This window comes from Acomys minous, assembly GCF_964271855.1.
Source record: "Acomys minous genome assembly, chromosome: 16".
Lineage (NCBI taxonomy): Eukaryota > Metazoa > Chordata > Mammalia > Rodentia > Muridae > Acomys > Acomys minous.
This window is the reverse complement of record NC_140498.1, coordinates 39,356,348-39,378,484: the sequence shown is the minus strand read 5'-3', so window position 1 is coordinate 39,378,484 and position 22,137 is coordinate 39,356,348. Positions and strand designations below refer to the sequence as shown.

At 55.0% G+C, this 22,137-nt stretch overlaps 2 protein-coding genes across 2 annotated transcripts; both read left to right on the top strand.

Moving 5' to 3' along the window:
* The first annotated feature begins 1,419 nt into the window (after positions 1 to 1,419).
* Positions 1,420 to 13,980, top strand: FBXL16 (F-box and leucine rich repeat protein 16). Its single transcript, XM_084763082.1, has 6 exons — positions 1,420 to 1,759; positions 9,110 to 9,756; positions 10,390 to 10,898; positions 11,246 to 11,330; positions 11,632 to 11,695; positions 12,102 to 13,980. Exons 2-6 carry the CDS (start codon positions 9,124 to 9,126, stop codon positions 12,248 to 12,250), a joined length of 1,440 nt encoding a protein of 479 aa, XP_084619208.1. The 5' UTR covers positions 1,420 to 1,759; positions 9,110 to 9,123; the 3' UTR covers positions 12,251 to 13,980.
* Positions 13,981 to 16,439: 2,459 nt separating this feature from the next.
* WDR24 (WD repeat domain 24) lies at positions 16,440 to 22,135 on the top strand. The gene is made up of 9 exons (XM_084763061.1): positions 16,440 to 17,552; positions 18,861 to 19,038; positions 19,150 to 19,819; positions 20,472 to 20,590; positions 20,670 to 20,791; positions 20,863 to 20,967; positions 21,093 to 21,433; positions 21,563 to 21,747; positions 21,825 to 22,135. The coding sequence occupies exons 1-9, from the start codon at positions 17,072 to 17,074 to the stop codon at positions 21,991 to 21,993; spliced, it is 2,370 nt and encodes a 789-aa protein (XP_084619187.1). The 5' UTR covers positions 16,440 to 17,071; the 3' UTR covers positions 21,994 to 22,135.
* The last annotated feature ends 2 nt before the right edge of the window (positions 22,136 to 22,137 follow it).

Sequence of the window (22,137 nt, the reverse complement as noted above, 5' to 3'; positions counted from 1 at the left end):
TCAAAAAGCAGGGTAAAGAGTGGTAGAAGAGGTTTCTAATATCGCCCTCTCACCTACACACACACACACACACACACACACACACACACACCCCTACACACACACACACACACACACACCTACACACACACACACACACACACACCTACACACACACACACACCTACACACACACACACACACACACACAGACACACACACAGACACACACACAGACACACACACAGACACACACACACACACACCTACACACACACACACACAGACACACACACAGACACAGACACACACACACACACACACACACACACACCAACCAGGATCCAGCTTACAGTCCTGTCTCATTGCCCCTGGGCCTCAAATCAGTTCCAGGAGGACCTACTTCCCCACAGCAGCTGCTCTTGTCTGAGGGTACTCCATCCTGCAGCTCCTCCCTTCCAAGAAGCTGCTCCTCCACTGTCCCCACATCTGTTGTTTCTGCTCTCAAGAGAGACCCCAGATCGGGGGTCCCATTCACCTGCTGAGAGGCCTGGCTCTCTAAAAGCTTTAACGGGATCCTTCACACAAACCACCTGCCTTGGGCCATCCAGGCTGCCACCACCTGGCCTCCACTTCAGTCCAGAGTGACCCTGTGGAACTCCTTAAGGCCATAGATCTTTGCATGTCCCTTCTCTGAACCATTCCTACCAAGTCTCTCTGTTGGGAGGAGCATCTCACATCGTTTGTGACACTGTCAGAAGTAACCCCTCCCCACTATCACTACACTGTCTTGTGTTTTCATTGACACTAGCTTTAGTCACTTGCTTTCAGGTTTCAGCAAATGTGTGACTATGTCACCTCGAAGGGGGATTCTTCAGCTGGACTCGCAGCAGGAACAGAAGGGATGTGAGATCCTAGAGGCTTGCCCTACGCCATGCGGAAGGGGTGTGTATGGAAGTGCAACCACGCTGATGCCTCCACCCGGCCTCCCTCTCCTCGCCCTCGCAGGTGGCAATCCAAGCAAGAGCACACAGGGCCGGCTGTATCTGCGTAGGATCCGGAACCCCATTGCCAACAGCTTGCGCCAAGGATTCCAGTTCTCCTCAGCTGGCAGGATTCTGGGTCGCCACCGCTTCGTGCAGATGGGCCACTCGAAGCTGCCCTGCCTTCCCCCTCGAACGTCCTCCCCGACGCGCGGCCTGCGGAGTTTGTTATTGTGCGAGCAGCAGCCGCTGAGCGGGTGCTGGTGCCTAGCGCGTGCCCGTGGGTACCGCACCAAGAGCGCGCGGAGCGGAGCGGGGCGGGGCTCGGGATTCTCGACACCTCAGCCTGGCTCGAGAGCCGGGATTGGTCCGGACGCCGGGAGCGCGCGAGGGCGCGGCTCTTAGGGCCGGGCGGGGGGCACGCGCGGCGCCGGCGGCGGCCGCGGAGGAGCGCGGGGAGGAGCGCGGAGGAGGAGCGCAGGGAGGAGGGCAAGGGGAGGGAGGAGGTGCCCGCCGGGCTCCCTGCAAAGCGGCCTTATTTATCTGGGCACAGCCTCAGCCTCCCCGGTGGGAGGCTCAGGGCGGCAGATCCTCTCCCACCGGGGAGCTCCGCTCCGGACCCTGCCAAAGAGGGCCCTGGCGCGGGGCGCAGGGCGCCAGGAGTGGGGTGCAATCGGGCCCTGCTAGCCAGTCCAGCACCTCGGCCGCCTCCGCTCTGGGCGGCTCGGGTGCTGGGCTCCCCATGACGCGAGGTCGCCCGGCGGACAGCGTGGCATGAGCCAGAAGCCCTGGCCGAGGTAAGGTGTGTGTGTGCGCGCGCGGCCAGGCTGCGGGGAGGGGAGGGTCCAGGTCGAGCCACTGCCTCCGTGGAGGCTACAATGAGGAGGGGGCGGGGTGGGGACTTGGGACTGCGCCGCGGCCGCCGCCGCCTGAGCAGGGCTTACGTAATCGCAGCCCCTTCCCCACCTCGCCCTCCGGCCCGCTGGGCCAGCTGGTCGCTCCGCAGCCCCTCGCCCCAGTGACCGGCTTGATCGCGCCCCGGTCGCTACCAGGAAAGTGGTCAGGCTGTGGCTTGGTACCCCCGAACCGCTGAGAGGAAGCACTATGGCTGCGAGGACGCGGAATTGCTGGCCGTCAGCCCCCACTCCTTTTGGCTTGGCTCTGGTCTCTCCCGACTCCAGCCCTATGAGCCTCGGGCAGACCGGAGGACGTGACAGGTGTTGATACAATTAAACGGGAGGAGCCATGTGGATACGTGGCCTAGGGGCCCTGGACACCTTCTGGACATGAGCTAGTATAGAGCTGCCGCCCACAGGGAGGCAGAGGGAGTGGGCTGGCATGTCTTTGATTCTAGAGAAGAGAATGGGCCTTGGCCAAGGTTGGAAGACTTCAAAATGGGGAATGGGTACCCTGAGATTACTGAGCAGAGCCTCCGTGTCCTTCTGGGATGTTAGGTCAGTGGTGATCCTCCCCACCCTTCATCCCAGGAGAGAAGGCTGCACTTCTCTCTTGAGGCCTGGATCTGGCCTAGCAGCCCTCCTGCTAGCCCCTCCCAGCCTGAGCCAGCAGCTGACCTCCCAGGAGCAGATGGCAGATGCCACTTCACCTGCTCCCTCCTTGAGGCCTCACTTCCATTGCCATCTTGTCCCATGGCCAATTGACCAGCGCCTGCTCTGGCATCCCTGGCGCCCCTGGACACAGGACCCTTTTATTCCAGGCCACACTTTGATGAGGTGCTGGGCAGAAGTGGGGGTGAGGGGAAGGGTGGGATGGGAGCCTGAATGATTGGGGGCTGCCTAGATCAGGTCAGAAGTCTGTTGGAGCCTCGATGTCCTCCCTATAAGTGGCCTGGAGGCTTGGCTGGGAGCCTTTAGTAGGAGGGAGGGGGAAATTCAACATTGAAAACATGGGTGATGCTGAGATACCCCAGGATCCAGCTGCCCCTTTCCCTGCCACCCTCACTGCTTAACTCCCCAGCCACCCTTACCCTGAGTCCAGGATACATATGTGCTCACCCATTCTCCTAAATACTCACTTGCTGACATCCAAACGGGTCCTGTATCCCAGTGATGAGGTTAAAGCAAGTGCTTTTGGGTAGAAGGGATCTAGACCCAGAAATCCCTGAGAGATGGAGGCAGGTGTATCCCAGAGATGAGGAAGGGGCTTCAGGCTGGCGCCACTCAACTGTCCTGACCATAACTCCTCATCTGTGGAAGTCACTTATGTACCTTCTGGGACTGGCACAGGGAAGGGTCGGGGTGGCAGCAAAGCAAGGGCTGAGAGTCCAGTGAGTGGCCCTGACCCTTCCTCCCTAGTGGTCCAATGGCCAATCTGGCTACAGAGAGTGCTGGTGGGCCTCATTTGGCAGATGTCTAAAGGAGCCTCAGGCCTAGGTCTTGGAGATCCCATATCCTGCAGAACAGGGGAGACATGACAGGCTGAAGCTCATCTTTTATTTCCACAGAGCCTCGTGGCCATGTCACAGAACCTCAGTCTGCTGCAGCATCAAGTTGGGCCTCTGTACTTCCTGGGCCACGGGTCTCCCCATCCCCAAATCCCTGGTACACCCCCAGAGGCAGCTCCATCAGGGGGTGGAAGGAGAGTGCTGCTGTTGACACGTGCTAGGTGGCAGGGATGTGAACGTGCCTGAGTCACAGACTGTCACAGAACATGCTGCCTGTACTGTGCCCCCTATCCCAGACACCCTGGTTGTCACCCCAGTCCCTGGGGGCTGCCATCACAGACTGAGCTTGGTATGAATATTTGGTTGTCTTTTTCAAGCATGAGGAGCTGATCAGGGGCAGGTTCTAAGCAGGCCAGGAGCCAGTATCCAAGCTGGCCTCCATCCTGACCTGATGCTCAGAGATGACTGTATCAGAGACAGGGCAAGGGCCACTAGACTGGTGGCTGTGAGGAGTGGGACGCTGATGGATATGTAGTTGGCAGTCTTTAGGGCTCTAGGGGTTATAGCAGAGACCCTGGCTGGGTGAGAGCTGCGTGCAGAAGCCACTAGCTAGATCCCAGGAAAACACAGGACCCAGTGACGTAGAAGAAAGAGACACAAGGTAAAACATGTGTTCCCGGTCTGAGTGTTTGGGGGTCTTGGGACAAGTTCTGTGCTGCGTCAGGAAGATCCCTTTCTGAGCCTTGTTTTCCCAGTGGTGCTGCAGACAGTTGTGAGGTGGGGAATGCTGGAGAACAGGCCCTCCCTATTTGCGTCTTCTTGGTGGCTCCTGTCTTTTGGGGGACAGCCAGCCAGATTCCTTAGCCATCAAACTCCAGAAGAGGGACTTAGCCAAAGGATCTCTTCTTCCTCTTCCCCCATCCCTGGATCTGCACCTCAAGCTCACAGGGTCTGGAGAGCCAGGTGCAAAGCTAGCTTCTCCTCTGGAGATACTGGCCACATCCATAGTTGTAATTAAGTTCTTAAGCTGCTCCTGCCCCACTGGCCAGCCAAATCTCTCCGGCTCAGGCAGCTGCACCCTTGACTGGTACCCAGAAGCTGCACAGTCATGGTGCTATTTGTCTTCAGGGAGTTACAAGGCCAGGGGGAGAGATGGTCAGTGGTGTCAAACGGTGATGGGTGACACCTGGAGGTGCGTTTTCAGGATACTAAGGGGGGCAGGCTATGGAGTCAGGCAGCACTCTCCTGCAGCTGAGAAACCTACGGAACAAGCAAGGGACCCCCATTTGGCCAGGTGAAGGAGAGGAGAGGAGAAATGGAAGGGGTCTGCCTGGGAAAGGAGTCGGAGCTGGAGATGAGATGGCGTGACTACTTGGATCTCTTTTTGGGTCTGATGACTGGATACACAGAAGAGGCAAGTCCTCCTGGCTCAGCATTAAGATCCGTGGCCTGTCAATCTGAAAACCACCAAGTACTGGTGCTTTCCCAGGAGCCCCCTTGTGCCCACAATGAGTCCTGTAGGGAGAGCAAAGACTACAGTCAGCTCTTCCCAGAATACCTTGATGAGGCTCGGGCTGACGAACGCATGGCAGCTGAGAAAGTTGTCACTGTCCCCTCCTAGCCTAGGATGGACCCAGGGATCTTATGATCCTCTGCAGCCTAGAGCTGACCCAGAATTCCACTCTAAACTGAGCATGGGACACACTGGGCCGGCTTGCCAGTTCACCCATCATTCCAGAAGGCCTCTCCTCCAGGATTCTTAGCTCCTGAGGTGCTCGTCCGTGAAAGGGGATGGCAGCCTGGGTGACCTGGCCACTGATCCGTCCCTCTCCTAGGAAGCAACTCCAAGCAGGCTACAGCAGTCATCCTGAGTGGAGACGGGGAGTGACGGCATCACTAAGGGGCTCTAGCTGGACATGTAGTGCGTCTCTGCAACCCCAGGATGTCAGGTAGTGGCAGGATTGCTGCAAATACAAGGCCAGCCTCGGCTGCAAAATGAGGTCCTGTTTCTACACTACCTGGGAGCAGGCCCTAGGTCACCATCTGGTTAGACAGCAGGGCCAGGTGGGGTGCTCCTTGCTGGAGCTCCTCAATAACCTCTTGTTTACCTGGCAGGAAGATTCCAGTCTTTCACTGTGTGCTTAGCTTTCTCTGAAAGCCTCAGCCCTTGGGCCCAGGGGTAACTGTTTGCATTTAGAATCACAGCACAGGGGGTTCTCGGGCTTGGTTAATGCCGCAAGTGAGTGCCTCCCTTAGCACCTTAGCATGAAGCGGAGACGCTGCTCTGAGGACCCAGCTTCCACTAAGGGCAGGGGTCTGGATGCGGGGATTAGACTCTGAGTCTAGCCTGATTTCACCTACTTGATCTAAGTCTGGAAGGTAGGGAGGGGATCGTGTGCTTCTGCAAACGTGAGTTTCCAGAGATGCAGCGAGGGGCAGGAAGAAGCCCCACAGATGCCCGGGGCATCCACGTGCATCTTCCTCCCCCACCCCCCAGCAACTCAGGCACTCCACGTGCACACCCGGGGCTGGAAGCGTTTTCAGCCTAAATCGGCACAGCTCTTGGATTATTTCTCCCCTGGCACCGCCTCCGCAGCCTCCTCCAGATCCTAGCCAAGCGGGCGGCTTCTCCGTGCTGCCTCTTCCTGTGGAGCTGGGGTTGCCTGAGCCACACCGATCACCCCTCCTCCGCTCCACTGTCTCTGGTGCAGAAAGCTCAGCTGACCTCAGGGAGCTTGGGAGCTGTCCGTGGTGCTGGGCGCGGGGCTCTGAGAGCGCTGGGTCGGCGCCTAGTGGCTGTGGCTAGATGGGCAGTCTAGACAGAGACCGCGAGTCAGGGGTACGGCCGGTATTCTGGCGGGGGCTGTCTCTTCACCCTCAGCACAGTTCCCGGGAATGTGGGTGGTGATGGGTAAGAATTGGAGCAGTTAAGGAAGGCTCTCATCCTTTCCCGTCGTGGATGCTGCTGTCCTACAACAGGCCCACTTCCTGATATTGCTCTCAGGGAACTGGGGTAACCACATTTTAGACTTCCCTTGCCATGGCATTCAAAGTATAACTCTTCAGAGTCTCAGGTTCCTTGTGTAAAGACTGGGATAACAATAGTAGCTACCCCTACACAGGGATGTCTGCTTCGAAGCTGAAATCTGTGATTGTTCTAGGATGCAATTGACAAGTGTTACTTTGTTGCTTACTGTACTGGTTTTGTGTGGCTACTATTGCCTGTTCTTGAGCACAAAAGAGCAGCTGGAAATCTCCTTTAGGGAAAAAACTGGTCTACTACCTGGGTCCCAAGAGTCATATTGAGAAGGGGAGTAATAGGGAGGTTGCGTCGAGAGCCTAGGGTGGACACAGTGGCGGTCCTTAAACACAGAGCTGGCTTGTTGCAACCCAGGGTTTTTTCCTCCCCAGAGGTGGGACATCGGCACAGGTTGCCTGTGTAGTATAAGCAGTAACTGAGAGCCGGGCGTGGTGGTGTACACCTTTAATCCCAGCATTCAGGAGCCTGAGGCAGGCAGATTGCTATGAGTTGGAGGACAGCCAGAGCTACACGAGAAACTGTCTCAAAAAACAAACAAACAAAACAGAAAGAGGAAATAATTGAGATAAAGGTAGAGGGCAGTTCTTGTCCACTTCTTCTGTGTCAAGCCAGATAGTGAGAATGAGTGGCCAGCTTCCGTGGCCCTGCATCTCCAGAAGGCGGTCTCAGCCTAATAGGTTCCGTGAGTCCTCCTCTTCTGGGGGTCTGCATATTCTAGTGCTCATCCCTTATGAAGCTTCTTAATGCACCCTCGGTATTGTGCCAGGCTCCCTGGAAAGGCTATGACCCACTGCAGCCAGGTAAAGGGCATAAAGAGGGCCTGGGAGAAGCTTTCTGACTCCCCCAAGATTGTAGGGCAAGAAACTGACAACCCACATGTGTATCCAGTACATCCTGGGATCACCTATACACACAGGAAGGGAGACCCTGCCTTGCTCTTGCATCAACTCTGGGCCTCAGGACTTACTCTACAGTAGCCTATAAATCCCTCCCATAGGAAGGAGTTTGTGGTGACCCCTCCCAGATTTCATGTTGAGGAAATGAAACCACCAGTGGCTAGCCAAGACCACACATTCAAAGCAGGGGCCATCTGGAGTTCAGAGTGTTACATTTGAATCTGCAGGTGAAACCCATGGAAAACCACCCTTCCTTCTGCATGTTGGGTCTATCTGGTGGTGGCGGGTGCGGTATCTATCTGGGATGCAGGGCAGATAATTATGTCATTATGAGAGTCTCATAACCCGTTCCCTCTATGCTGTCCTTTCACGATGTGCTCTGAGACCCAGTCCCAGCCCTGCAAGTTTGTGGGAAGCTGAGATGAGCAGTGATCCAGACCTGCTTTATGGGCATGTGCCCCTGGCCTTCCACATGACTCTCCTCCTCCAGCTCTGCTCCAGACTTCAGCTCTACCATTTAACTATCAGCCACGACCTCAAACAAGTAGCTCACTCAGCCTTGGCCTGCACTTGTTTGCACAAGAGATCCCACAGCACTGCCCTCATTGGGTTGGGTAGAGGATTAAAGAGCAAATGCCTTGTAGGGCTGGAGAAGTGTCACAATGGTTAAGAGCACTTGCTGCTTTTACAGAAGACCTGGGGCCTGTGACTCAGTTTCAGAGGATCTGATGTCCTTTTCTGACTTCTACAGATCCCAGGCACATGTGTGATTCACATGCATACATGCCAGCATATACACTTATACACAGAAAATTTTAATTTTAAAAAAATGTGTCGAGCCGGGCGGTGGTGGCGCACGCCTTTAATCCCAGCACTCGGGAGGCAGAGGCAGGCGGATTGCTGTGAGTTCAAGGCCTGCCTGGTCTACAAAGCAAGTACAGGACAGTCAAGACTACACAGAGAAACCCTGTCTCGAAAAAAAAATGTGTCGCGGTATTACTCTGCTTGTACTACAGTAGCCCCAGAGCTTACTATAGGAAGTCATATTTTTCCCTCTTAAGACAGGTTTCTCTGTGTAGCCTTGGCTGTCCTGGAACTCGACCTGTAGACCAGACTGGCTTTGAACTCAGCGATCTGCCAGCCTCTGCCTCCTGAGTGCTAGGATTAAAGGTGTTGGGCCACCAACGCCTGGGTAGGGGCACAAATTCTTTTCTTTTAAAATAGGGTTCCTCTGTGTAGCCCTGGCTGTCCTGGATTCACTTTGTAGACCAGGCTGGCCTCACACTCACAGGGATCTACCTGCCTCTGCCTCCCTGAGTGCTAGGATTACAGACATGTGCCACCCACCCTGTGGTGCACAGATTCTCGAGAGCTGGTCTGTGACTCTGAGGACTGCTGGCACACTGTGATGGAGCCAGAGGCCGTTCAAGCACTTTTCCTTAGTCTTTCCGATCCTGCTCAGCAGGGTAGGCCCCAAGAGTGGTTATCAAAGGAGCATAGGTGGAAGGAGCAATTAAGGATTCTATCTCTCCCTACCTTTAAATGGGAATCAAAGCATCAGAAAACACCTTTGGACCAATGCAGACTGAGCCAGTGAATATGACAGAGCATGTGGACACTTGGGCTAGCCGTGAATATGGCCAGCTGGTCCTTGTGTAGTCAGAGAAAGGCATGTGCTAGGATCCTTTCTGTTGATTGGTCCTGGAAATGTTCTGGGAGAGAAGCCTCAAGGATGGAAAAAATGGCTTAGCTCTCCAGCTCCTCCAGAGACTGGCACACTCATTTGTTCCTCCTGTCTTATCCACAGGACGTGCAAGGAAAATGTCGAGCCCCGGTATCGATGGTGACCCCAAGCCTCCATGCTTGCCTCGAAATGGTCTGGTGAAGCTGCCTGGCCAGCCCAACGGCCTAGGTGCAGCCAGCATCACCAAGGGCACTCCTGCTGCCAAGAACCGCCCTTGCCAGCCACTGCCCCCACCCACCCTTCCACCTCCCAGCCTGGCTACACCACTGTCCCGGGTTGCTCTGGCCGCAGGGCCATGCCCCCCAGCCAGTGGACCAGCTTCAGGCCCAGTGCCTGGACCCCCAGTGGAGCGGCCACCACTGGCCACAGATGAAAAGATCCTTAATGGGCTCTTCTGGTATTTCTCAGCATGTGAGAAGTGCATACTAGCCCAGGTGTGCAAGGCTTGGCGGCGTGTGCTCTACCAGCCCAAGTTCTGGGCAGGCCTCACGCCTGTACTGCATGCCAAGGAGCTGTACAACGTGCTGCCTGGAGGCGAGAAGGAGTTTGTGAACCTGCAGGGCTTTGCCGCTAGAGGCTTTGAGGGATTCTGCCTAGTCGGTGTCTCTGACTTAGACATCTGCGAGTTCATCGACAACTATGCGCTCTCTAAGAAGGGAGTCAAGGCCATGAGCCTCAAACGCTCCACCATCACTGACGCCGGCCTAGAGGTGTGTCCCAAAATTGTCTAGGAGTGGCTACGAGGCTGGAGGGGCAGGGGCAGCGGCAGCAACTCTATGGACGTGGGAGGGTGAGGGGTCCAGAGGATACTCAAGCATACACTGGACAAAAAGTAGCAAGGATGGTATTGCCGGGACTTAATGCAAAGTGAAAATGTGGGCTTGCTGTTAAAAAGTGATTGAGATTTCAAGGTTGGTATAGCAGGGTAGTCAGTTACATGTGGGTTCTTGCTTGCTTGTGAGGGAAGGAACAGCTGAGTCTCTCCTAGCAGCAAGGGTTAAAGGGGCACCTGGGCACTCTGCCCTACTCTCTCCACCTAGATTGTAATTTTAGTACTCAAATTATCTGTTCCAAACACCCATACTGGCCACACCCTGGCTTGTGGGTCCCCTGTGCCCTGCCTCTCTTTTGGAATATTAGCAAAGTATAACAAGCAGTTTACGTGCACTCCTTAGAGTTCAGCCTGATGCACACTTGCACAAGCCCACATCCGAGAGACCCCTGCTTTCAGATTCCCAGAAGCCCTTTCCACTCTGCACAGGCAACCCTCATCACCCTGGCAGGATGGGCACCCAGGCGGGAGTGGGGGAGCTAACTTCGTCTGGTCTGATCTGTACCTATAGGTGATGTTGGAGCAGATGCAGGGAGTGGTGCGCCTGGAGCTGTCAGGCTGTAACGATTTCACTGAAGCTGGCCTGTGGTCCAGCCTCAGTGCACGGATCACCTCACTGAGCGTCAGTGACTGCATCAATGTGGCGGACGATGCCATTGCTGCCATCTCACAACTCCTACCCAACCTGGCAGAGCTAAGCCTTCAGGCCTACCACGTGACTGACACGGCACTGGCCTACTTCACAGCGCGCCAGGGCCACAGCACCCACACTCTGCGCCTGCTTTCCTGCTGGGAGATAACCAACCATGGGGTGGTCAATGTGGTGCACAGTCTGCCCAACCTCACCTCACTCAGCCTCTCAGGCTGCTCTAAGGTCACTGATGATGGAGTGGAGCTTGTAGCTGAGAACCTGCGCAAGTTGCGCAGCCTTGACCTTTCCTGGTGCCCTCGGATCACCGATATGGCACTGGAGTATGTGGCCTGCGACTTGCACCGCCTGGAGGAGCTCGTGCTGGACAGGTGCACACATCCCTACACTCCAGGCTGGTACTGGCGGGATCTCCAGGAACTGGAAGCCTAGAGTGGGTGGTGCCAGTCCACGGGCTTCTGGGGTGGGGAAGGCCACAGAGAATAGAGTGCCCAGTGTTGCTGTACCTCCAGCATAGCCTGGAGGAAAAGCCATATTCCGAAAGGGGAGGGTCACAGGGAGGGCAGCTGTAAGAGCCGGTCCAGGGTGAGGATAGGGCAGTGGTGTGTAGGGCAGGGGCTCGCTCTAGGGACACTTCTGGAAAGGAGGGAGGGACCTAGCCGGGGATGGGGTGAAGTGATTTAAAGGTGGGCAGTCCCCCCCTCTGGTACAACTACAGGTGTGTACGCATCACGGATACTGGCCTCAGCTATTTGTCCACCATGTCGTCCCTCCGCAGCCTCTACCTGCGATGGTGCTGCCAGGTACATCCATGCCCCCAGGGAAGTGGAAATTAGAGAGCTAGGGAGCGGGGAGGAGGTTGGGGGAGGGGTACAGAAAATCCTTGAGCCGCACTGGGCCCCATTCAGATCCCTTTATGCCCCAAAGCCCAACGCGAAGCGGACTCGTCGGATTCCAGATTCCCCAAGGCCCTCATGCGTGTTTCCAGGCTTCGCGTGGGACTGAGAAGCCTCCATTTTGAACCGCTACCTCCCGCCCCTCTAGAAGCTCCAGGTTCCAGGCAAGTGGAAATAGTTAACACTACTTCCTCTCACTTCCGCCCAGGTGCAGGACTTCGGGTTGAAGCACCTCTTAGCCATGAGGAGTTTGCGACTCTTGTCTCTAGCAGGTGAGACCCCCCCCCCCCCCTTTGCGTGCCTCTGAGCAGTGACTCTGAACCCCGGCCCCATCGGGTCCCTTGGGCTGATGGATTCACTTCCAGCTTTGGCAAATCACGTCCCAGGTAGCGGGTTGGAGGTAGGGCAAACTCAAGCCAGGCCCCGCTCATCCTGTCATTCAGCCTCCGGCAGGCCACGCCTTAATTTAGTCTTCCCACGGTGCAGGTCCCACCTACCCTGTCAGATTCCCACCCCTCCACGCCCAGTACGGGTGCTGCCGCATTAAGCCTATTCTAGGACCCACCTGTAGCAGGCCACTGTCCTCTCCAGCCTTTCCCTCCCGCCCAGCCCAGTCCAGCCCTCCCGCGGGGCGGAGCTGAGATGCTGAGCGGCTGCCTCGATGCCTCGCGCTTGCAGGCTGCCCGCTCCTGACTACCACGGGGCTATCCGGCCTCGTGCAGCTGCAAGAGTTGGAGGAGCTGGAGCTGACCAACTGCCCTGGAGCCACACCTGAGCTCTTCAAGTACTTCTCGCAGCACCTGCCGCGCTGCCTCGTCATTGAATAGCGCAAGCTTCCCAACTCGGCCGCCGGAACCGGCCACGCCCTGGGCAGTAGCCCCTTTTCCATCCCTGGGGGAGCACCACTTCTCGGCCCTGCGCTGGAGGCGGGGCAAGCTGAGGGAAACCCCGCCCCGTGCATCCCTTGCTCCTCTGCTCCGCTGCTCCATCCCCGCCTGGGGCAAGAGGCAGAGGGGCTAGCCCCACGTACGCACGCACACTCGGGGACTTTGTGCATGCCCCTCGTGCCCGCACTGCACGCCCGCCCTCCACCATGCCACAGCCGCCGCCATCACTCGCCCGCCTTCTGGGGGTCTAGGTCCTTTGGGGGATGCTTTGAGTGCAGACGCCCTCACTGCCTTCCCCACTTCATTCTGCTCTCTGCCTCCCCCTGCTGTCCCCCATCCCGGGCAGGGCCCAAGGGGATGGAGGGATCGGTCCCCCTGGACTCGGGCCTGGAAGAGCCCCAAGGGCCTCCAACATCTTCCACTGCACCACGCCTGGAGCCCTCCAAGGGGTATGAGGTGTCACAGGCCACTGCCAAAGCCATGGCCCCCTGAGGAGCCCAACTTCCCCATGCCCACTTGACCCAGTGGCTTCTCTTCTTCCTTGTTGCCATATGGGTCAGTGCTTGTCCTCTGTGCCCTACCCCCACCCAATCCCCTTCTTTGCCCCTGGCCTACAGATCCTAGGGCCCTGGTCAGACTGGGACAGCGTTAGGAGATACAGACCTTGGGATAATCAACATTAGCCTATCCACCCAAGTAGAAGGGTGGAACAGGCACCTAACATACCCGAATCTGGAGCCACCCACAGGGCTGGCAGGCCTTGGGAGCAGCCCATCCACTCCAGCCCGCGCCCCCAGCTGAGCTCAGGCCTCTCAGCACTGTGCATCACCCTGGATAGGTCTCCTCAGGTGGAATCTGCAGAGGGCCTGGCCAAGGGTCAGGGTCAGCACTGACCAGAGATTCTGACCTTCCAGTGGCCAGCACACCCTTCACACCCCCAAGGAAGGAGGGCTCCTTTCTGGTCCTCCTGTACCTCTCCCAGCTTCCAAAACCATTGCCTGCTCAAATGGGCTCTGACCATGTTTTGTTGGGTCCCAAGACCTTTGGAAGTCCTAGGGAATCCTGGCATATATATGGCAGTGCTGAGGAAGGGCCTGGGAGCCCCTTCCATCCCAACCTTGGAGCCCCAGGAAACAGCATCTACAGCTAATCTTGGGACACCCCTATCTGGTTGGAAGAGAGTAGCTAATTCCCAGAGAGCCAGAGGGAGAGAGAAAGAGAGAAAGAGAGAAAGAGAGAGAGAGAGAGAGAGAGAGAGAGAGAGAGAGAGAGAGAGAGATGCTGTTGACAAAAAGAGTTCAACAGCCCAAAGAGTTTCCTGCCCCTGCAGTGTTGGCCAGGGAGGCTCCAGGCTTAAGTAGTCAGGAGCCAGAGTCTTAGCGCCTCTTCCCACAGTCCCCCAACAGGGAGGGGGATGCTGTCCATTTGCCCAAAGTATTAATGCAACTGAAGCTGTGATATTTCCAATGACTGTAGGAGGAAAATTTAAGGGGAGAGAGGAACACAAACAAAACCAACCAACCCCTAAAATCATTTTCTTATTGTACATAACGACCTCATTCTCCTGTATATGCGGAAGATATAACCTTATATTTGGTAAGTGTTTCTTGTGCTATTTTATCACGTGACCTGTTTATAAAAATATATATTAAAAAAAAGTTGTAAAAACATGAGTCTGGGTTGGTTTTTGGTCACTCAACCAAGTTGTGACCCTGGGTGGCCCAGGTCTCTGGGTTCTCCTGTTGTCTCTCAACTAATCAAAGAAATTCCTTCTTTCCATGCCCATGTAGAGGCTGGAGGCCCAGGGCTGACCTGGAACCTTAACAACTGACCAACCGAGGTTTTCTAATGCACAGAGGACAGCAATGAGTCTGAGGCCAAAATTTAAATGCCTTCAGAAGGATCTAGCACATGGCCCGTCATCCTTCAAGAAGAGCAGCGACGGGCCTTAGCCTCTGCATGGGATCACTGAGTGAAGGCTTGCAATGTCCTAAAAGAGTACAGCGAGCCAGGCTCGGTGGCACAAGCCTATAACCCCAGCACCCAGAAGGCAGAGGCAGGCGGATCACTGTGAGTTCAGTCTACATAGCAAATCCAGGACAGCCAAGGATACACAGAAAAACCATGTTAATAATAATAATAATAATAATAATAATAATAATAATAATAATAATAAATTAAAACAAAAAGAATAAATTGATGCTGGATAGATGGCTCAGTAGTTAGGAGTGTTTACTGTTCCTGTAGAAGACCTAAGCTCAGTTCCCAGCCCCCACACCAGGTGACGTTAAACTTCCTGTAACTCCAGATTTAGGGATCTGATGCCTTCTGACCTCCCAGGAAACCTGAATGCAAGTAAAAATTTACGTAGGAGCCAGGTAGAGATGGTGGTGGTGGTGGCAGCGGACACCTTTAATCCCAGTGCTTGGGAGGCAGAGGTAGGAGGCTCTCTATAAGTTGGAGACCAGCCTGGTCTACAGAGCAAGTTCTAGGACAGCCAAGACTACATAGAGAAAGCCTGTCTCAAAAAAACAAAACCAAGCCAAAATAAACAAAAACTCAAACAGGCACACTCAAATGTGTGCACTCACAGAAATAAAGTAAAGAATTATTTAATAAGGCTGGAGAGATGGCTCAGAGGTTAAGAGCACTGGTTGCTCTTCCAAAGGTCCTGAGTTTAAATACAACCGTCTATAACGAGGTCTGGTTAAGCAGAGAGAGAGCACTGCCTACAGGCTAAATAAATCCTTTAAAAAATAATAATAATAAATAAATCAAAGAACACAGTGGGCCAGAAGATCAAGACTACTGTGCCCACTCCAAGAGAAAGGGCAACCAATGAAGGGACTCTGGACAGCTTGAAAAGGCTCTGGCAGGCTTTGTCCCTCCTACATAAGCTGGCCACCAAGGTCTATTCCCTTATTTGGCCACTTCCTCCTGCTGAGACTGACCACCAAGGTCCAGTTACTAAGAGTATTGAAGTCCAGCAACCAAAAGTCCCTTTTGGCTTACCTAATTAACTAATTAATTAAACAGTCAAAATTAGACACCTATTCCTAACATGGGGTTTCTCCTTTTACCTTTATATACAGCAATGAGCATATGGGCCACGTCTGTCCCCTTTCTATCCAGAGGAAATCCCTTGCCCCCCCACCCCCACCCCCCGGGTCAAATATCTCTGCCCCTGTGTCCCCTCCCTCTTCCCCCTGGTCCTTCTAGCTCCTGTTTTTGACTCTCGGTCCTTGCCCTTTAGCGCAAATAAACCTTTGTGTTGAGAACTTGGTCTTGGGCATCCTGAGCCAATACTGGCCTCTTACAACTGAGACTAAACTCAGCTACTGACAGAACCGGCTGTCAGGCCCTGAAATTATAAAAAACCGCGTGTAACCACACAAGGTAGACATAAAATCCACTCTAGACAAAGAGGCCACATTAGATTGGAGTGACAGGGATGCCTAGGATGGTAGGTATTCGAGCTAAGTACTGAAGGCTGAAAGGAGGCACGTTCTGCAGGGGTGGGTACAAGCCATAGGTAGAAGGCATGGTTTTCTAAGGTAGCGTATGAAACTGTGGAAAAGGAAGGAAAGTACTCGGGGGAGGAAGTTAGGATACAAGCACGCTGAGAAAAGAGGAGCTGAGAAAGGTACTGCTGCAGATGCCGCAGGACGGTCAGGGCCAGGTGTCTGGGACTTATTCAAGATCTTGTGTAGAAAAGGTACCAAGCTGCTTGTACAGGGTTCACATCAGAGGATGATGGACCCAGGACCGGTCAGGAAGTGGGGGGTAGGGTATGGCGGAATGGGGTGGGGGGGAATTCAGAATCTGCCTAGAAATTTGACTCCTCTAAGACCGGAGGAGAGGTTTAAGTACTGGTATTAGGATATTAAGATTAAAATAAACTGGGGCTGGTAACATAGCCCAGTTAGTAAATAATTTGTCTTGCATTAGGCTTTGCCGCGGCTCCATTTCCAACATAATAAAAGAACTAAGCAAACAAAAGCGGACACATCACCAAGGAAGAGAAGCAGGGAGCCCGCAGAGCCCGATTCTGATCCATTTGCTCGACTACAGCGCCGCGCGCAGACACGGAACCTTTATGGTATGGGAGAAGAGTTCGTACTCACTTCCGGCGAGGTGAGGAAAAGAACGGACTACTTCCGGTAGAGGGCGGGAACTAGGTGAGTCTCTTCCGGTTCGGTAGTTGAAGAACACTCTGAGCTTTCGGTAAATGATTGGCGTGCCACCCGGTCAGAGGCTTTCCCAACACCTGGTTCTGGTCCCGCAATTTCCGCTGCCTGGTGCCACCAGTTACCTGTACTTCTTGCTGTAGCCTCCCTTCTGCCTCTGCGAGGTCTTTGAACTCAGTCCTCTGGAGCCCACCAGCTCTTCTACCCTTTCCTCTCGGTTTTTCGTTCTCTTGGAAGCCCCGCAATCCTCCGAGGCACAGGGCTAACTATGAAGGCAGGAGCCACTCCCCTCACCCGTCCCCGCCCGAGGGCCTAATAGCATCCCGGATCTCACTGATGGAAGATTAACCGCATGGAATCTGGGAAAGTCAGACATGGTGCAGACGAACCTCAGGTTAGCTGTGGCGTCTTCTGGAAAACTCCAGTGAATTTGAACTTTCTTGAGATGGTGATTAGCAGGTGGACCATCTCAGGCCGAAGGTTCGAGAGGACTCGAACCTGAAGTGTTAGGACACCATGGCTGACCGGGCCAGCACACTTCACTGATTTCCTGGTCCCTGATACCTGTGCAGCCATGGAAAAGATGTCCCGAGTTACCACAGCCTTGAGTGGCAGTGCCCTGACAGGTCGAACCATGCACTGCCACTTGGATGCGCCAGCTAACGCCATCAGCGTGTGCCGTGACGCAGCCCAGGTCGTCGTGGCGGGCCGAAGCATCTTCAAGATTTATGCCATCGAGGAGGAGCAGTTCGTAGAGAAGTTAAATTTGCGTGTAGGCCGAAAGCCCTCACTCAACCTCAGCTGTGCTGATGTGGTCTGGCACCAGATGGACGAGAATTTGCTGGCCACAGCAGCTACCAATGGTGTGGTGGTTACCTGGAACCTAGGCCGGCCGTCTCGCAACAAGCAGGATCAGCTGTTCACAGAACATAAGCGCACAGTGAACAAAGTCTGTTTCCACCCGACCGAGGCCCATGTGCTGCTCAGTGGCTCTCAGGATGGTTTCATGAAGTGCTTTGACCTCCGAAGGAAGGACTCTGTCAGCACCTTCTCTGGTGAGGCTCACAGAGGCTGGTTGGGGTAGATGTGTGTCAGACCTTGCAGGCAGGCTGAAATGTGCCTCCCCAGAGGTCCTCAGATGCACTCTCAGAGGCTGAACAGCACTGAAAGAAGAAGGTTGGCCCCAAGCGAAGAAGGCACTCAAGCAAGGGGAGGGAGGTGGGGAGAATTCAGAGTGGGTGTTGGGTGTGGCTGACAGGGAAGGTGGGGCCCTCGGACACAGCATCGGGAGTGGTGGGGTGTCCTTGTCCCTCATCTTGTTTCACTGCAGTGCAGCTTCTAGACTTTTCAGGACTTTCAGACCCGGGATAAGAGTGAGGTGGGAAGTACACAGGGGCCCTTTCATGGCAGGCCTGGCTGGCTGTTATCAGCCTTGAGCTAGCTCTCCCTGATCTTTAATGAAACCAAATGAAGCACAGGAAGAGCCTTGGGGCCTCGGAGGATTTGGGGGCTTAAGACAGATCTTGAGCTTTCCATGGCAGGGAAAGACTAGAAACAGACCTGCAGGCCCCTGATATGGTGGTCTCTCTTGTTTCGTTTTGTTTTGGTTTTTCGAGACAGGGTTTCTCTATGTAGTCTTGGCTGTCCTAGACTCGCTTTGTAGACCAGGCTGGCCTTGAACTCACAGAGATCCACCTGCCTCTGCCTCCAGAGTGCTGGGATTAAAGGCATACGCCACCACGCCTGGCGGTGGTCTTTTTAAAAAAGATTTAGTTATTATTATGTATACAGTGCTCTGCCTGCACACCTGCAGGCCAGAAGAGGGCATCAGATCACATTGTAGATAGTTATGAGCCACCATGTGGTTACTGGGTATTGAACCCAGGACCTCTGGAAGAGCAGTCAGTGCTCTTAACCACTGAGTCATCTCTCCAGCCCCTGTGGTGGTCTTTTAAGTTGAATATGGTCTCTGAGTTCTTCCATCTTTTGGGGCAAACTAGGCAGCTGGCAGAGAATGCAGCAGCCTCCTCTTCCACTCATTGGGTCTTCCACAAGCCTTACCCCCAGGGAAGCGTAGATAGCCAGCTGGGCTGGGCTCTTGTACCTCCAGTGCTCACATAGATCCTTCTGAGTCAGGCCTGCATACAGCATCGCCTCTGCAGAATGCAGGGAATTGAGGCCTGGGAGTTTGTGCAGAAACTACCTGTGCTCTCTCTGGCATAGGCAGATTCTGGTGGTGTTTCCTCTGCTTCCTGGCTTGGCTCCAGGCTGGCGAATGGCACCATTTCAGCCACTCCAAAGGCTCCTCCATGCCCTGAGAGCTAGCCCTCTCACTTGCATCTCTGCCACTGCATGCCCCACAGGCCAGTCTGAGAGTGTGCGGGACGTGCAGTTCAGCATCCGTGACTACTTTACCTTTGCTTCCACCTTTGAGAACGGCAATGTACAACTCTGGGACATCCGCCGCCCTGACCGATGCGAACGGATGTTCACAGCCCACAACGGTCCTGTCTTCTGCTGTGACTGGCACCCAGAGGACAGGTAGAGGGGAAGGGGGCATTAAGGCTGGAGGCTAAAAGACACATTGGGGTGTGGCAGGGTCTCCTTTCCCTCAGGAGAGGCCACAGAGCTTGAGTGGGATCTTCTCCGCAGGGGTTGGTTGGCCACAGGTGGACGTGACAAGATGGTGAAGGTCTGGGACATGACCACACATCGTGCCAAAGAGATGCACTGTGTGCAGACCATTGCTTCGGTGGCCCGAGTCAAATGGCGGCCTGAGTGCCGCCACCACCTGGCCACTTGCTCGATGATGGTGGACCACAACATCTACGTGTGGGACGTACGCCGACCCTTCGTGCCAGCTGCTATGTTTGAAGAGCACCGTGATGTCACAACAGGCATTGCCTGGCGCCACCCACATGACCCCTCTTTTCTACTCTCTGGCTCCAAGGACAGCACATTATGCCAACACCTGTTCCGGGATGCCAGCCAGCCTGTTGAGCGTGCCAACCCTGAGGGTCTCTGTTACGGCCTCTTTGGGGACCTGGCTTTTGCAGCTAAGGAGAGCCTGGTGGCTGCTGAATCTGGGCGCAAGCCCTATGCTGGTGACCGGCGCCCCATCTTCTTCAAGCGCAAGTTAGACCCAGCTGAGCCTTTTTCTGGCCTGGCTTCCAGTGCGCTCAGTGTCTTTGAGACGGAGTCTGGCGGCGGCAGCATGAGCTGGTTTGTGGAGACAGCTGAGCGTTATGTTCTGGCTGGTCGGCCACTAGCCGAACTCTGTGATCACAATGCAAAAGTGGCTCGGGAGCTTGGCCGTAACCAGGTATATGGATCTGGGGGCCAGGGGTCATGATTTGGATCAGAGACTCCTGTTGTAGTGAGGCACCATATCCACAGCCACCCCGAGCTCAGTCACAGCCAGCGTTTGCCAAAGTATTTGACAATGTCATGATTATGTGGACCAGAATGACGTAAACCCTGGGGTCATACTTGGGGAGGGGGGGAGGGAGTCAAGTGTCCACAGCCCCCACTTCTGCCTCACTCTTGGTGTTGGAGCTACCTTCTGCATGCCGTTTCTTTCTTTTTTTCCTTCCTTTCCTTTTTTTTTCTTTTTTTTTTAGATTTTATTTATTTTATTTATGAGCACTCTATCTGCATGTGCATTTGCAAGCCAGAAGGAGGCATCAGATCCCAGTACAGATGGTTGTGAGCCACCATGTGGTTGCTGGGAATTGAACTCAGGACCTCTGCATGCCATTTCTTTTCTCCCCATCAGTCTCTCCTCACTAATCCTAGCACCAGGTGCCTCACAGTTGTGCCACTGTAGGGTGGAGACTCCTTTTTCTATGTGCCACAGTTTCCCCTGTGGCAGTGGGGTCAGGCCATGGATTGGTATATGATTCTGCTCAGGAAATAGGAGCCAGCCTGGGGTGCTAGGTACCCAGGACTCATGAGCAGTTGGTGTCTGTCCCTAGGTGGCACAGACATGGACCATGCTACGGATTATCTACTGTAGCCCTGGCCTGGTGTCCTCCACCAATCTCAACCACAGCATCGGCAAAGGCAGCTCCTGTGGCCTACCACTCATGAACAGGTAGATGCACGGCCACTTCCTGCGCCCTGCCCAGTGTGGACTGCTGGGCCTGGCCACCCACACGCCTCCCTCCCTCCAGCTTCAATCTGAAGGATATGGGCCCAGGCCTGGGCAGTGAGACACGGCTGGATCGCAGCAAAGGAGACGCACGGAGTGACACAGCTCTGCTCGACTCTTCAGCTACACTCATCACCAATGAGGGTAGGCAGGGCTGTTGATGGGGAAAGGGCTGGGGGGCCACTCCCTGAATGACCTCCTTTCCCACTGGGCAGATAACGAAGAAACTGAGGGGAGCGATGTGCCTGCTGACTACCTGTTGGGTGATGTGGAAGGAGAGGACGATGAGTTGTACCCACTGGACACAGACCATGTGCACCGTGAGTCGGGGCCGGGTGAGGCTGAGCGGTATAGAGGGCCCAGGCCCAGAACATGGCTCGGGGAGCAGGAGCTGAGTGGGGTGGGAAGTCTAGACTCAGGCCCACTTCTCACCCCTGCCTCCCAGCCGAGGAGCCCGAATATGTGCTGCCACAGGAGGCCTTCCCACTGCGTCATGAGATTGTGGACACACCATCGGGGCCCGAGCATCTGCAGGACAAGGCTGACTCACCGCATGTAAGCGGCAATGAGGCCGACACAGCTTCCCTGGCGCCAGTGGACTCCTCCTCCTCCCTCCTCTCTGTCTCCCATGCGCTCTACGACAGCCGCCTGCCCCCCGACTTCTTCAGTGTGTTAGTACAGGACATGTTACGCTTCTATGCTGAGCAGGGCGATGTGCAGATGGCGGTCTCTGTTCTCATCGTGCTGGGTGAGAGAGTGCGCAAAGACATTGACGAGCAGACCCAGGTGTGTGATGGGTCGGGGGAATCTCCCAGGGCTAGCTGTTTGTCCCCTCATCTGAGCCTGTTTCTTTTCCACGGTACCCCCTACCTCAGTTTACCCGGAGACACTAACCTGAGCCCATCACCCCCCCAGGAGCACTGGTACACATCCTACATAGATCTGCTGCAGCGCTTCTGCCTCTGGAATGTGTCCAATGAAGTGGTCAAGCTGAGCACCAGTAGGGCTGTCAGCTGCCTCAACCAGGCCTCCACCACTCTGCATGTCAACTGTAGTCACTGCAAGCGGCCCATGAGCAGCCGTGGCTGGGTCTGCGACAGGTGCAATGGCTGGATTGGGGGGGCTTGGGAAGGAGGCAGCCCAGGGCTCCCCAGCTGAACAGGCTTCCCATCCCCAGGTGCCACCGCTGTGCCAGCATGTGTGCTGTCTGCCATCATGTGGTTAAAGGTCTGTTCGTGTGGTGTCAGGGTTGCAGTCATGGTGGCCATCTTCAGCACATCATGAAATGGCTGGAAGGCAGCTCCCACTGCCCCGCAGGCTGCGGCCATCTCTGCGAATACTCCTGATCTGACCTTCCCTGAGGCTGATGCAGGTTCCTCAGCTCAACTCTGATGTCCACCAGACTAGACTCACAGCCTCTTAACCATTCCGTGTTCCAGGATGTAAGGTGGCTGCCACCTGTTAACCCAATAAAAAGCAAGAGCTGCTCT

Excerpts from the sequence above, each read along its gene's own strand:
- FBXL16 (XM_084763082.1), top strand. The coding sequence starts at position 9,124 with ATGTCGAGCCCCGGTATCGATGGTGACCCCAAGCCTCCATGCTTGCCT. Across the intron at positions 10,899-11,245 it reads GAGGAGCTCGTGCTGGACAG|GTGTGTACGCATCACGGATA; the intron begins GTGCACACATCC and ends GTACAACTACAG. Across the intron at positions 11,331-11,631 it reads ACCTGCGATGGTGCTGCCAG|GTGCAGGACTTCGGGTTGAA; the intron begins GTACATCCATGC and ends ACTTCCGCCCAG.
- WDR24 (XM_084763061.1), top strand. The coding sequence starts at position 17,072 with ATGGAAAAGATGTCCCGAGTTACCACAGCCTTGAGTGGCAGTGCCCTG. Across the intron at positions 17,553-18,860 it reads CTCTGTCAGCACCTTCTCTG|GCCAGTCTGAGAGTGTGCGG; the intron begins GTGAGGCTCACA and ends CATGCCCCACAG. Across the intron at positions 21,748-21,824 it reads CGTGGCTGGGTCTGCGACAG|GTGCCACCGCTGTGCCAGCA; the intron begins GTGCAATGGCTG and ends TCCCATCCCCAG.